Below are 13,677 nucleotides of genomic sequence, written 5' to 3' on the forward strand. Positions count from 1 at the left end.
AGAGAGCATATTAGTTTGTGCCCAAGCAATAGGAGTAGGAGGAAAAAAAAAAAAACACACAGTAAACAACCAATAACTGACAAACGTCAGTCGGATCGTACCAGAACGGAGGACCATACTGGCCCACCAACCGTCATTATTTGGGGCAAACCGAACACTGGGTGGGAGCTGTGTCCCCCCCCCCCCCCCCCCAATGAACTAAGCGAGAAAGAGATTTAACAAGCGAGTTCACAAAAATCTTGTTTTCTCGCTCGTATCATTGGGGGACACAGGACCGTGGGACGTCCTAAAGCAGTCCACGGGGAGGGAAACAAATCACACGCCCATGGAGAAAAATGCCCTCGAGGATGCGTAATCCGCTGCCGCCTGCAAGACCTTGCTGCCTGGAACAGCATCCGTTGATGCCTAGGAAAGCACCCGGTAAAACTTGGTGAACGTGCAGGAAGACCAAGACGCTGCCTTCTGCCACTAGAAGCCATGCCTGGAGTAGATGAACCCGAGAAGTGCAGACCGCTGGTCGGGCAGGCCATAACTCTGCTGGGTGGTGCCACGTCCTAGGAGCGGAGTGCCCAAGCAACTGTCAGGCAGACATACCTGGAAAAACATCCCTTTGGAAGTCGTCAGCTATGACAAGGACCTCCAGGAAAACCAGGTAAAAGTCTGTACAGCGGAAAGCACTAGATATGGACCAGCAAATCTCAGAGGGCAAATTAGATGGCTGATTGAGATTCCGCTCGTTAAAATGCGAGGGAGAAAGAAGAGAATACCATGACTTGGAAAGCGCGACTACCTTCTGCAAGAAAGCAGATACTGGGCGGAGCACTGCCTTATGCAAATGACAAAATAAAAATGTACGTACAAGAAGGTGCTATGAAAAAAAAGCCGCCAGGTGGAAGATCCCACCATCCGGAATGCCGCCTTCCTAGAAATAAAAAGGAGAAAAAGTTGTCCTAGTGGGAGGTCTTGTTTCTTACTGAAACGCCTCCAGCGATCCACTGGTCATTGGGTTGAAGCAGGCTGCTGGCCACAACTGTGGAAGCAGAACCAAAATCCAGGTCCGCAAGGATCCTCGTCTGGTTAAAAGAACACCCCTTAGGAAGCGGTAAATTGGTAGACTAATGCCCCTAGAGCCTTCGGGCTTGTGGTGAGACTTTTAGCGAGAGAAGCTGCTTGAGAAACTACTGAGAAAAAAATTCCTGAGCCAGGCATGCCCAACTGCAAGCCAAAGAACCAATACCTCAGATACAGGTAGAAGCAAAAACTGATGTGAGCATCACCGGTGATGGAAGGCCCCATAAGTGACATATATTGACCATGCAGAGACACTGCCTGGAAGGACAGATGACCAAGATGAGAGAAAACTCTTTGTGGGAAAAAAAATAGATCCCGGATTCCACAGCCGTACAACCAATTGCTACCAGTCGCGTAGACCGAAGGGGAAGATGGTCAGCCATCCAGCTAGAGGAAGGACAGGAAAGAAAAGGGTGTTCCGTTCCGGGAACGAAACCCCTACCAGTGGTGGCAAGGCGTGACAGACACCCGCTCTGCCCGGCGTGAGGTGACCCGTAGTCCACCCCCAGAAAGAGCAGTGAAAGGAATGACCACCATCGGCTTGAGGTGACACAGACAGTAATCATATGTGAAGAAAGGTATCACTGTAGTGGTAGAAGAGTGCCGCAGGGACTAAGCTACCCAGTAGAGCGCACCCAAAGTAAGGTGCTAATAGCTATGGCATTTACGCCAATGCAAAGCCAATGCAAATCCCAAATACGGCACTTTCCCGTGCTTACATTGTGCTCAATGTTCAAGTGTGATCAAGGGTACCTTTATCACACACCCACATACTGGTAAAAGATTTCCAATCAAAGGATATTACACATGTGACTCCTCTTTTGTGATTTATCTAATTAAATGCCCATGTGGACTTTGTTATGTGGGCGAAACCACGCAACAAATAAGAAAGCGTATTTCTAAACACAAATCTACTATCAGGACCGAACAACTTTTGCTACCAATTCCAGCACATTTTAAGGAACATAATCACCAGATTTCATCCCTACGCTATCAGGTTTTGGAACAAGTATCTACCCCACTGAGAGGGGGCAATAGGATCAAAATACTGAAACAACGAGTAAGCTTTTGGATACATCGACTGGACACTATTTCCGAGAGGTCTCAATCGTGAATGAGACTTCTATTGTGATCTTTAAATATTACTTACTTTTTCAGCACTGTGGATTGACATGTTCTCACAATGTTAATTTACCCATATTGACATATATATACACTTTTCCTTTATTTCAGGTTCTCTAATTGGGATAATAATCATAGTCATATACAAGTTGGTGAGATCAAGCCCCCATTCCCCCCCCCCTTTCCCTTTAAACCCCCCCTTCCCTCAGCTTCCTTACCCTTTTCCCCCCTTCCTTGCCTCCCCGTTTCCTGCCTTCCCTCCTCCCCACCTTCCCTTATTCTCATCAATTATAAATTAAAAAATATAATGTACGTACAGGTGTTTGTGTATGCATATATATAAGTGTATATATGTACATGTGTATGTGGGTATACACTCAAATATATAATACCTAATTTTATAATCAATAAGGTTTTTTCCGCCAGATCTATCATAATTTAATATGGTATAAATGTATAACTGTTTATTATTATTACTTTTCTGATATCCATATCTATATACATATGTGACTTTTTCCTCTATTAACTCATTGCCAATCTCATGATTCTATTATCCTGTATACTCTATGGTCATTTGCCTCATTTCCATAATATAAATCCCTATATGATCTCTTTTCTTTCTTTTAAATCGATCAGCATACTGACCGCTAGTGAGTTATTTCTCATTCAAGCACATAACTTCAGGCAGCGATTCATAACTCACCGCACTATTCACCCTCCTTCCTAGAATCTAGTGCGCATGCGCACCTCAAAAGTCATGATCACATGGTTCCCATGATGTCATTGCGATCATGTGACTCACATAACCCCAGCGGAGGTCATGCTGATCACATGACCTCCGTTCCCACGCCATAAATTTCGGCTAAGGAGAGCCATGAACAGCGCCTCCATTCCTGTTTCTCTACAGCTAGGCTACAGGTAATATAACTTAGCAAATTGAAACTCACTTAGCTGATCGATTTTATTGATACTCATTACAGGATTACCTTCATCTACTTTATCTTTTATAGATCTATACTTATAATTATGATAAGGTCTTTTGACTCAGTCTTGTCCTTATTTTATTTTGTTCTGATTTTCTAACCAGTCTAATGTCCTCCTTACTTTACCTACCTTCTACTTCTCTCATTTTAGTGCTACAATTCTGAGACCTTGATTCCTTTTTCTTGTTAATACTTTCTCTTTTTCTCCATGGTCTGTCAATGATATGCAATGCTCATCGCCATGGAAAGATAGTAAAACTGAATATTCTATGTCTATACTTTTTACAGATCCCTTGAGAAAGGTCCTGATAGGACCGAAACGTTGGGATACATTATGGCCTAACAATTATATTACATATACTATGTACATGCTCTAATAATGGCGCGATCAGTCATATATTGACATTATCTGAAGTTTTGTATTCAAAATAAATTTGCAAACGAAAAAACGTTGGTGTGCCGTGGATTATCTACCTACTATGTGATTGAAGTCCTCCGCGAGCACCCACTACATGCAGGTGTGCGGACTCCACAATTTCCGTTATATCAAGCCCGAGTGGACGACAAAAGAACAACAGTTGTCAGAGCAACGGTCAATTAACAGTAGTGTAGACCATTAAGAGGCCAGGGCTAAAGCCCATTGCCATCAGAGACTGGCACTCTATAGAATCTCTTGGGAATGCAATGCACCGCCTGAGGGGGAGCCCATACAAGGAAAGCCACAAGAGTAATGCTAATGCCATACTCCAGCTGAGGAGGCGGCCACACCGTAGAGGATACCGATTCCAGAGTCAGAAGAAACAGTCATCTGACGAAGGAACTGTGCAGTAGGAACCCTAGCATGTAGTGGAGGTGCAAATACCCCTTGTACAGTAGGAGCTACAGCATGCTCCGCCAGCGTAAAACTGAGGGAGAGGCCTAAGGATACCCAGAAGTAGCATGGTACCATGCTGTCTCAGTTAAGTAGAGCCATCCTGAGGCACTCCATTTAAAAAGGGGGCTGAACAGGAGCAACCGCCGAAGCAGTGTGAGGGTAGAACCCCTACCTGAGGAGGGCTGTCCCACTGCAGCGACTACAATCTCCGGCCCTAGTGTGAAAACTTCCCCTGCTTAGAAGAACACTCTGTAGTAGATTGCCAGCAAAACACCCTCACCTAGATAAGGAAGAGTGGTGGCACAATACATAGTCAGTGCAACCTTAGGCTCGCTGGATTGTAATCACAATACTTTGTGTAATGGCGTGCACACCACACGTTGTAGAGGACCAATTCATGACCGACCTGAACGGTGAAGGCCCATGGGGATGGGGGTCTCTAGGGCACCTAAGTGTTGCTGGGAGACACCCCTGAGAGAACAAAGGTCGACATATCTGCGCCCCCAACCAGAACCGGAAGAAAAGGGAGGATACAATATGGGAGTAGCCACAGTATCCAGTGGCAGTATCCATATACCACTAGATGAAGAGTACAAGGCACCAACGGTAACGACTGTTGCCACGGCCCACCTGTGAAGGAAGCCAAAGTATCTAGTGTTGTGGCTTAATTGAATTAAAGCATGCAAAGATGCTTAGTGATTTCCCGTTAGTTGTAGAAGGGGGTAATGCCACGACTGTTGATTATTATTCAGTGGTCGTAGCGCAATCCCCCGGTCAAGGAAGGAGGGTAGCGAGATAATCAGAACCGTATCCAACGGTAGTGTAATTACCCCTCCTACAGAGGGGGGTAATACCTACAGTGAGGACTGCACTCAGTGGAAGTGTAATTACTCCACCTATGAAGAGGAGAAAAATATACAGGAAGTACTGTATCCTGAGTTAGCGCAAGTACCTCACCTATGGCAGGGAGTAATGCACCCAGCAGGAACTGAACCCTATGGAAGGGGGTAATGCATATGATTAGTCCTGTACCCGGTGGGAAGAGAAATTCCTCCACCTATGCAAGGGGGGAATGTTTACGGTAAACCCTGCCACCAATGATAATGCCATAACGCCTCCTATGAGAAAGGCTAATGCACACGGCCAGTTTCAGGCTGTGTCGGTAGTGATATAACAATCAAACCACCCAGAAGGTGGAATCGGCACCTCTACAGGACCACTCACTGGATTGTGTGGGCGGTACTTAATCAACCCACGACCCAGGAGGGTGGATTGGGAAATTTCAGAGGTCCTCTATTGGATTGCGCAGGTGGAGAATTCTCAACAAAATGACCAAAGAGGGTGGATTGAGAATTCTTCAGATGTGCTCCCCTGGATTTGTGCAGGTGGAGTATTATCAACCAAACTGCCTCAGAGGGCGGATTGGGAATCCTTCAGATATGTTCCCCTGGATTTGTGCAGGTGGAGTATTATCAACCAAACGGCACCGTAGGGCGGATTGGGAAGTTACAGAGGTCCTCCACTGGATTGCACAGGTGGTGGCATATCAACCAGACGACCCAGAAGGGTGGTTTGGGAATTCTTCAGATGTCTTATCAACCAAACGGCCCCGTAGGGCGGATTGGGAAACTGTGAGCAATCCTCCACTGTCCGGGATAGGACATGGGCCCAAACTGGTACCCCACCATCAGGGTGGTCCTACGGTGATGTGGGCTGAGAAGGGCAGGGCTACCTGCGATGCCCCCACCAAATGAATAAGAGGCAGGAAGGGGTTAAATTTCTTAAACGTAAGGTATTTGGCCTGCAGAAAAGGACACTGGATAATCAAGTGCCGGCTGCAAAAATGCGGCTTACCATGAAGGGTTAACCTAGCTCAGAGGAGGCGGAGCTCAGCGGTCACCTGGGGAGGGGGATAACTAGTCGGGGAGAATTTGCGCCTGAAGGACGAACCCGCCCACTCCATAACCGGAATGAAAGTTGCGGCCCAGTAGGCCACAAAGCCAGGACATGAAGTTCGGCGCACGGCCAACCGGGACGTACTGCCGGCCGGCTACAACAGAGGGACTTGGATTGGTGGGCGGATGTGCCCGTTTGCGTCCACCTGCCGCAGGAATCCATCTCGTGGTCGCAAAAAAAACTGTGCGGGCCGAGTACCGGTAGGCCTGAAGAGAAGCCGGGGCCTAAGAAATACAAATCGGAGGGGTCAGTTGTAGCCTTTAACCACTTCAGCCCCGCTAGCTAAAACCCCCTTCATGACCAGGCCACTTTTTACACTTCTGCACTACACTACTTTCACCGTTTATCGCTCGGTCATGCAACTTACCACCCAAATGAATTTTACCTCCTTTTCTTCTCACTAATAGAGCTTTCATTTGGTGGTATTTCATTGCTGCTGACATTTTTACTTTTTTGTTATTAATCAAAATGTAACGATTTTTTTGCAAAAAAAATGAAATTTTTCACTTTCAGCTGTAAAATTTTGCAAAAAAAAAAATGACATCCATATATAAATTTTTCACTAAATTTATAGTTCTACATGTCTTTGATAAAAAAAAAAATGTTTGGGCAAAAAAAAAAAAGTTTTGGGTAAAAGTTATAGCGTTTACAAACTATGGTACAAAAATGTGAATTTCCGCTTTTTGAAGCAGCTCTGACTTTCTGAGCACCCGTCATGTTTCCTGAGGTTCTACAATGCCCAAACAGTAGAAAACCCCCACAAATGACCCCATTTCGGAAAGTAGGCACCCTAAGGTATTCGCTGATGGGCATAGTGAGTTCATAGAACTTTTTATTTTTTGTCACAAGTTAGCGGAAAATGATGATTTTTATTTTATTTTATTTTTTTCTTACAAAGTCTCATATTCCACTAACTTGCGACAAAAAAATAAAAAATTCTAGGAACTCGCCATGCCCCTCACAGAATACTTTGGGGTGTCTTCTTTCCAAAATGGGGTCACTTGTGGGGTAGTTATACTGCCCTGGCAATTTAGGGGCCCAAATGTGTGAGAAGTACCTTGCAATCAAAATGTGTAAAAAATGGCCTGCGAAATCCGAAAGGTGCACTTTGGAATGTGTGCCCCTTTGCCCACCTTGGCTGCAAAAAAGTGTCACACATCTGGTATCGCCGTACTCAGGAGAAGTTGGGGAATGTGTTTTGGGGTGTCATTTTACATATACCCATGCTGGGTGAGAGAAATATCTTGGCAAAAGACAACTTTTCCCATTTTTTTTATACAAAGTTGGCATTTGACCAAGATATTTTTCTCACCCAGCATGGGTATATGTAAAATGACACCCCAAAACACATTCCCCAACTTCTCCTGAGTACGGCGATACCAGATGTGTGACACTTTTTTGCAGCCTAGATGCGCAAAGGTGCCCAAATTCCTTTTAGGAGGGCATTTTTAGACATTTAGATCCCAGACTTCTTCTCACACTTTCGGGCCCCTAAAAAGCCAGGGCAGTATAAATAACCCACATGTAACCCCACTTTGGAAAGAAGAAACCCCAAGGTATTCAATGAGGGGCCTGGCGAGTTCATAGAATTTTTTATTTTATTTTTTTGCATAAGTTAGCGGAAATTGGTTTTTTTTTGTTTTTTTCTCACAAAGTCTCACTTTCCGCTAACTTAGGACAAAAATTTCGATCTTTCATGGACTCAATATGCCCCTCACGGAATACCTTGGGGTGTCTTCTTTCCGAAATGGGGTCACATGTGGGGTATTTATACTGCCCTGGCTTTTTAGGGGCCCTAAAACGTGAGAAGAAGTCTGGAATATAAATGTCTAAAAATGTTTACGCATTTGGATTCCGTGAGGGGTATGGCGAGTTCATGTGAGATTTTATTTTTTGACACAAGTGAGTGGAATATGAGACTTAGTAAGAAAAAACAAACAAAAAAAAATATATATTTCCGCTAACTGGGGGGGGGGGGGGGGGGGGGGTGTGTGTTGATCAATGACATGGGGGTTATCAGGGAATCTATATGGGTGATCACCCGCCTGTCATTGATCACCCCCCTGTAAGGCTCCATTCAGACGTCCGTATGTGTTTTGCGGATCCGATCCATGTATCTGTGGATCCGTAAAAATCATACGGACGTCTGAACGGAACCTGACAGGGAGGTGATCAATGACAGGGGGGTGATCAGGGAGTTTATATGGGGTGATCATGGGTTTATAAGGGGTTAATAAGTGACGGGGGGGGGGGGGTGTAGTGTTTGGTGCGACTTTACTGACCTACCTGTATCCTCTGGTGATCACCCCATATACACTCCCTGATCACCCCCTTGTCATTGATCACCATATACGGACAGGGGGTCCATTCAGACGTCCGTATGTGTTTTGCGGATCCGTGGATTGCCAAAACACTGACACCGCGGATCCGCAAAACACATACGGACATCTGAATAGAGCCTTCCAGGGGGGTGATCAACGACAGGGGGGTGATCAGGGAGTTTATATGGGGTGATCAGGGGGTTAATAAGGGGTTAAGTGACGGGGGGGGGGGGGTGTAGTGTAGTGGTGTTTGGTGCTACTTTACAGAGCTGCCTGTGTCCTCTGGTGGTGGATCCTAACAAAAGGGACCACCAGAGGAGCAGGTAGCAGGTATATTAGACGCTGTTATCAAAACAGCGTCTAATATACCTGTTAGGGGTTAAAAAAAAAATCACATCTCCAGCCTGCCAGCGAGCGATCGCGTTCACGGGAAATCTCGGGTATCGCGAGATGACGAGCCGATGCATCCAGGAGGAGTAAATCAACCACCTCCCGGACGCATAGGCGAGTTAGGCGGTCGGGAGGTGGTTAAAAGGTATAAACTAAATAAATGATGTAAGGAGGTAATAAAATCAGCTAAAATACACAATTAAATACAGGTGGCCAAAAAAAGGAGGCCCGGCTTCAAAGCATTCTTCAAATACATAAATGCAAAAACACGTAGGGCCCCTAAATGACGGTAACCGGGTGTTGGTCAATGGGGATCAAGAGAAGGAAGAACTCCTAAATTGTTTAGCTCTGTATATACAAAACAGAGGGCATCTCATGAGGGTGGTGCCACTGGTGTAAATCCTTAAATAACATACTTAACTGGCTGATTGTAGATATGGTGCTTAACCCTTTATGGACCGGACCATTTTGCACCTTCGCGACCAGGCTGATTTTTGGAAACCTGACATGTGTCACTTTCTGTGGTAATAACTTTTGAATGCTTTTACTTATCGCAGCCATCCCATAACCCCAGTTTAGAAATGACACCCCTCAAGTTATTCAAAACTGATTTTACAAACTTTTTTTTTTTTAGCAGATTTTCTATTTCAATCAACACAGCAACGGTTAGCAGCCAAACTAAACTCACTATTACCTTGATTCTGCAGTTTACAGAAACACCCCATACATAAACTGCTGTATGGGTACACAGCAAGGCTCAGAAGGAAAAGAGCGCCATCTAGTTTTTGGAGGGCAGATTTTGCTGGACTGGATTTTAGGCACCATGTCACATATGAACACCATGTCACTAGTCCCAGCACAGCATACAAGAACGAAGAAACACTTGCTTCAGACACTCTCTTCACGATTGACAGGTCTCACTTTCCAAGTCACAACCTCCAAGATCAAAATCAATGCACTCGAATGCAGGCTATCCAGACCTCAAAACTGGATCAGAAGGATTTGAAAAAGCCAGGGAAAGAAGCCACATAAGCAAGAGATCAGATACTGCCAGATGGCCAGGAAACAGCAGGAGCTCAGGGAATGTGTGTCTGCACTCCATTAGAGCTGGGGAAGAAACAGCCTATATCTATAGAACAAGGCATTTTCTCCTATAAGATATATTATAAAGTTCCTCATATATGCCTGTACTATTGATTTGTGCAAAGTTATCTGAAAGGGACAGTGACCATTCGAGATCAAGGTCTTCAGTGGAAAGTGTTAGCTGTAGGTTTAATCTTTGAATAAGGGGCTCATGCACATGCGGTCCGCAAAACTTGAATATCAGCCCTGTGCGTTCCGCACTTCTTGGAACAGAATGTCCTGCCATCTGTAGAACAGTCCTATCCTTGTCCGTAAAAGAGACAAGTATAGGACGCGCTCAATTTTTTTTGTGGGTGCCGCAGAAGAGACATATGGATGTGGACAGCACACTGTATGCTGTCCGTATCTTTTGTGGCCCCACTGAGGTGTATGGGTCCGCATCCAACACAGCAAAAATTAGGACTGGATGCGTACAAAAAATATGGTCGTGTGCATAAGCCCTATGAAACATGTTTATCTCAATGGCAAGGAGCCTCTGGCTGCTTGTCTGACATCTCAGCAAAACAAGAGTTCATATTTTTCTGTAATACAAGGAGGTCGACACATACCTGCTTACTTAAAGGTTTTAACTTCTCTTCTGGAGGTTGTGTGCTAAATGTCATCAGCTCCTGAAATGATAAAGACTAATGTTGACTAACATGATTCCAAATGGTTGGTCTACAAAAAAAAGCTAAGCATGCAAATTATAAAACTATAAACTACATAAAGATTCATTTATAAAAGCATAAAAAATTAAGCAGCATTAAAGGCTCACTGAGTTTTTGAAAGTTTTGATTGGGGGGTTAGAATGCTGAGACCCCCACCAATTGGTAGAACAAAGAGAACAATGCACTTACATATCACACACACACCTCGCTGCAGGAGACGGGGTCAATGGACCAGTCTCCATTTGTGGGGTTTCAGCTCTCAGACCCCCCCCCCCACTAACTTTTGATATGCTTCTATGATATATCAAAAGCTTTTTAACAAGTCACTGACCTTTTAATCACATGACATTTTCAAAATTAATTTTAGAAATTGCTTTCCAGAAGTGAATAGAGAAACTACGGTACTTTTGTTCATTACCTGGTTTTCTGTGAGGAAATAAAGCTGAGATTTATTTAACCACTTGTAACGTTTTGAGGTCAAAACGTCAGGCAGATCTCTTGGCACAAACGCAGCCCACCGCACACGGCCTTGGCAGAGATCCGTATGGACATACAGGGGAACAGGATCAGAAGGAGTGAATATAAACACTGAAAAGTAAGAATATAATTTTTATTTTTATTTTTTACTCAAAATAAGTGTACCCAATGTCGCCATCATATACACAATACATAAAAGTAGAATGCTCTAAAATAGGCAATTGACAACTTACTGTTCACATTGATTAGATTAGCATCAAATCTGCTCTCTTGAATGCTACCATTACCAGAAAAAAATCAAATAAGCTCAGTTACGCGTGTTGCTGCATAAATTAGCACACAATAGGTTGTAAATTCAAAAGCTCACACTAGGCTTAATTAGCCCAAATAGGTTTGAGTCACCTTTAAATATATAATTACTGCAAACTGGGGACACTCAAATCAAAACAAAAAGTCTTTATTGAGTATAAATTGAAATTTAAATAGGAAAGGATATGTTAAACACAACCACCTCTAAACACGTGGAGGGTAGCGCCATGCTGCTCTGACATCTTTAGATAGTTTATACTGTGCTTCTGCTGTAGGGCTCTTAAGGAATTATTAGAATGAGAAATGCATTGAGCCATGGCATGGGAAGCAAGAGCATAGTTAGCATTATTTGAAATTAGCATTTAGTGGCAACTTTTGTAATCCTTGACTACAAGTAGGGAGTTTGGCTGGACTCCAGCTGCATAAATAAGCAGCAAAAGTGGAATGCCCAGCATTCTATGGGATACTCTGATAAATTAGTGTGTCATTGAGTAGATAATGTAGCCAGTGGGGTCATTTGAAGAGAGGCTACTGCAGCATAGCTTAGTTTTATTATGATATCAGGGGTGGCCAAACTTACGGACACAAAGAGACAGAAAAAATAAATACGTATGACTACCAGGAGTCACAAGCTATACATCGCGCGGTTGTGATTTTTTTTCTGTTACGGCATTCACCGCATAGGAAATATTTTTTAATAGTTCACACTTTTTCAGGCATGTCGATATGTAATATTACATTTACAAACAATAGAAAATAAACATATGTAAAATTGGGATAAGGAGCGATTTAAACTTTTAGTATTTAGGTTTTTTATTTTTTCTATTTACTATTAGCCTCCTTTACACTCTCCCTGCTGACCTGTGCATAGTACACACAGCAGCAGGGAGCTTACCATGGCAGCCAGGCTTTCAGTAGTGTCCTGGCTGCCATGGTAAAAGATTACACTGCTAGGGCTATGATTGGAACTGCCACCAATGAAGTGGGTAGGGGGGACACTGTGGTCACTGCCACCAATGATACTAATACTTTGGGGTGGGGGGACACTGCGGCACCTGAGGGGTTAATTTCTGCGGCTCACATGCCCTGTTATTGAGGCCAGGTATAGGAAACCGCTGCATCCTATACTTGAATTAATGTGTTAATTACATTCATTGGTGGTGCAGTGGCCACAGCCGCTCCCCATTTCCTCCCTGCTATCTCCCCATTGGTGGCAGTTAAGCAGACACTTGGACGTTCGGGTTCGACGATTTCAACCTAACTTCACAAAAAAGTTTGAGTTCGGGACCCGAACTTGACCCCAAACCCCACTACTGAAGTCAATGGGGAACCGAACTTTTGAGCACTAAAATGGCTGCAAAAGAGTCATGGAAAGGGCTAGAGGGCTGCAAATGGCATCAAAATGTGGTTAAGAACAAGGAAGTGCTCTGAAAACAAATGTGGATAGGGAAATTACTTAAAATACCAAAAAATACGTAAAAATTATAATCTTGATATTGGAGGACGAGGTCCATATGGAGTAGAAGGTGGAGGAGGCTGTGGATGTGGCTGTGTAGGTGGAAGCAGCGGTGGAGGATGAGAAGGTAGCCTACACTGCTTTTTGGTTTTATTTATTTTTTGTCTAAATTGGGTACATCCCAAAAAATTGGGAAATATAACCCGTTATAAACCCCTCCAGCCGTGCAAAACAAATGTTCAAACAAGGGCAGGCCAGCACCTCCAAGGCGTAAAGGGCAAGCTCAGGCCATATGCCCAATTTGGAGACCCAGAAGTTGAAAGGGGCAGACCCATCAGTCAGTACATGTAGGCGTGTGCACACAAACTGCTCCACCATGTCCACGATCCAATCAAGTCCCTGTCAACTATGCAGAGCAGAGGTTTTTCATCCCCAAAAATGGGTTAATGTCACCCACCAAGGGAACAGATGATTTTTAAAAATTTCAGTCCCTGTCACCTATGCAGAGCAGGGGTTTATTCATGACAAAAATGGTAAAATTTCAACCAAGAATGTAACAGAAAAATTTGCAAAATTTATTAACTGCCCAAAATTTGTTAATGTCACCCGACAATGTAACAAATTAGTGAAATGACAAAATAAAATATGTACAAATAAAAAAAAAAAAAATTATAATCTTAATGTATGAGGTGGAGGTCCATATGGAGTAGAAGGTTGAGGAGGTGGTGGATGTAGCGGTGTAGGTGGAAGCGGCAGTGGATGAGCACAAGGTAGCCAACACTGGTTTTTGGTTTTAATTTTTTATAAATTCTTTTTAAATTAGGGTACACCCTAAAAGAGAGGGAAATATCAAAAATACAACGAGCAATTGCGCTGAAGTATAACAATGGCTGGTATACATGTCTATTCTGCACAAGGTATGGACAAG

General features: G+C 43.8%; 1 protein-coding gene across 1 annotated transcript in view; it reads right to left on the bottom strand.

The window, feature by feature from the left end:
- The window catches only part of WDR75 (WD repeat domain 75), a 229,790-nt gene that overhangs the window by 54,336 nt on the left and 161,777 nt on the right, over positions 1-13,677 (bottom strand). The window contains exons 17-18 of the mRNA XM_044304669.1: positions 10,926-11,095; positions 10,409-10,468 (exon numbers count right to left, since the gene is read on the bottom strand). Of these exons, the coding sequence (XP_044160604.1) occupies positions 10,409-10,468; positions 10,926-11,095 (230 nt within the window). The remainder of the gene's footprint in view (positions 1-10,408; positions 10,469-10,925; positions 11,096-13,677) is intronic.

This window comes from Bufo gargarizans, chromosome 8 (genome assembly GCF_014858855.1).
Source record: "Bufo gargarizans isolate SCDJY-AF-19 chromosome 8, ASM1485885v1, whole genome shotgun sequence".
Classification (NCBI taxonomy): domain Eukaryota; kingdom Metazoa; phylum Chordata; class Amphibia; order Anura; family Bufonidae; genus Bufo; species Bufo gargarizans.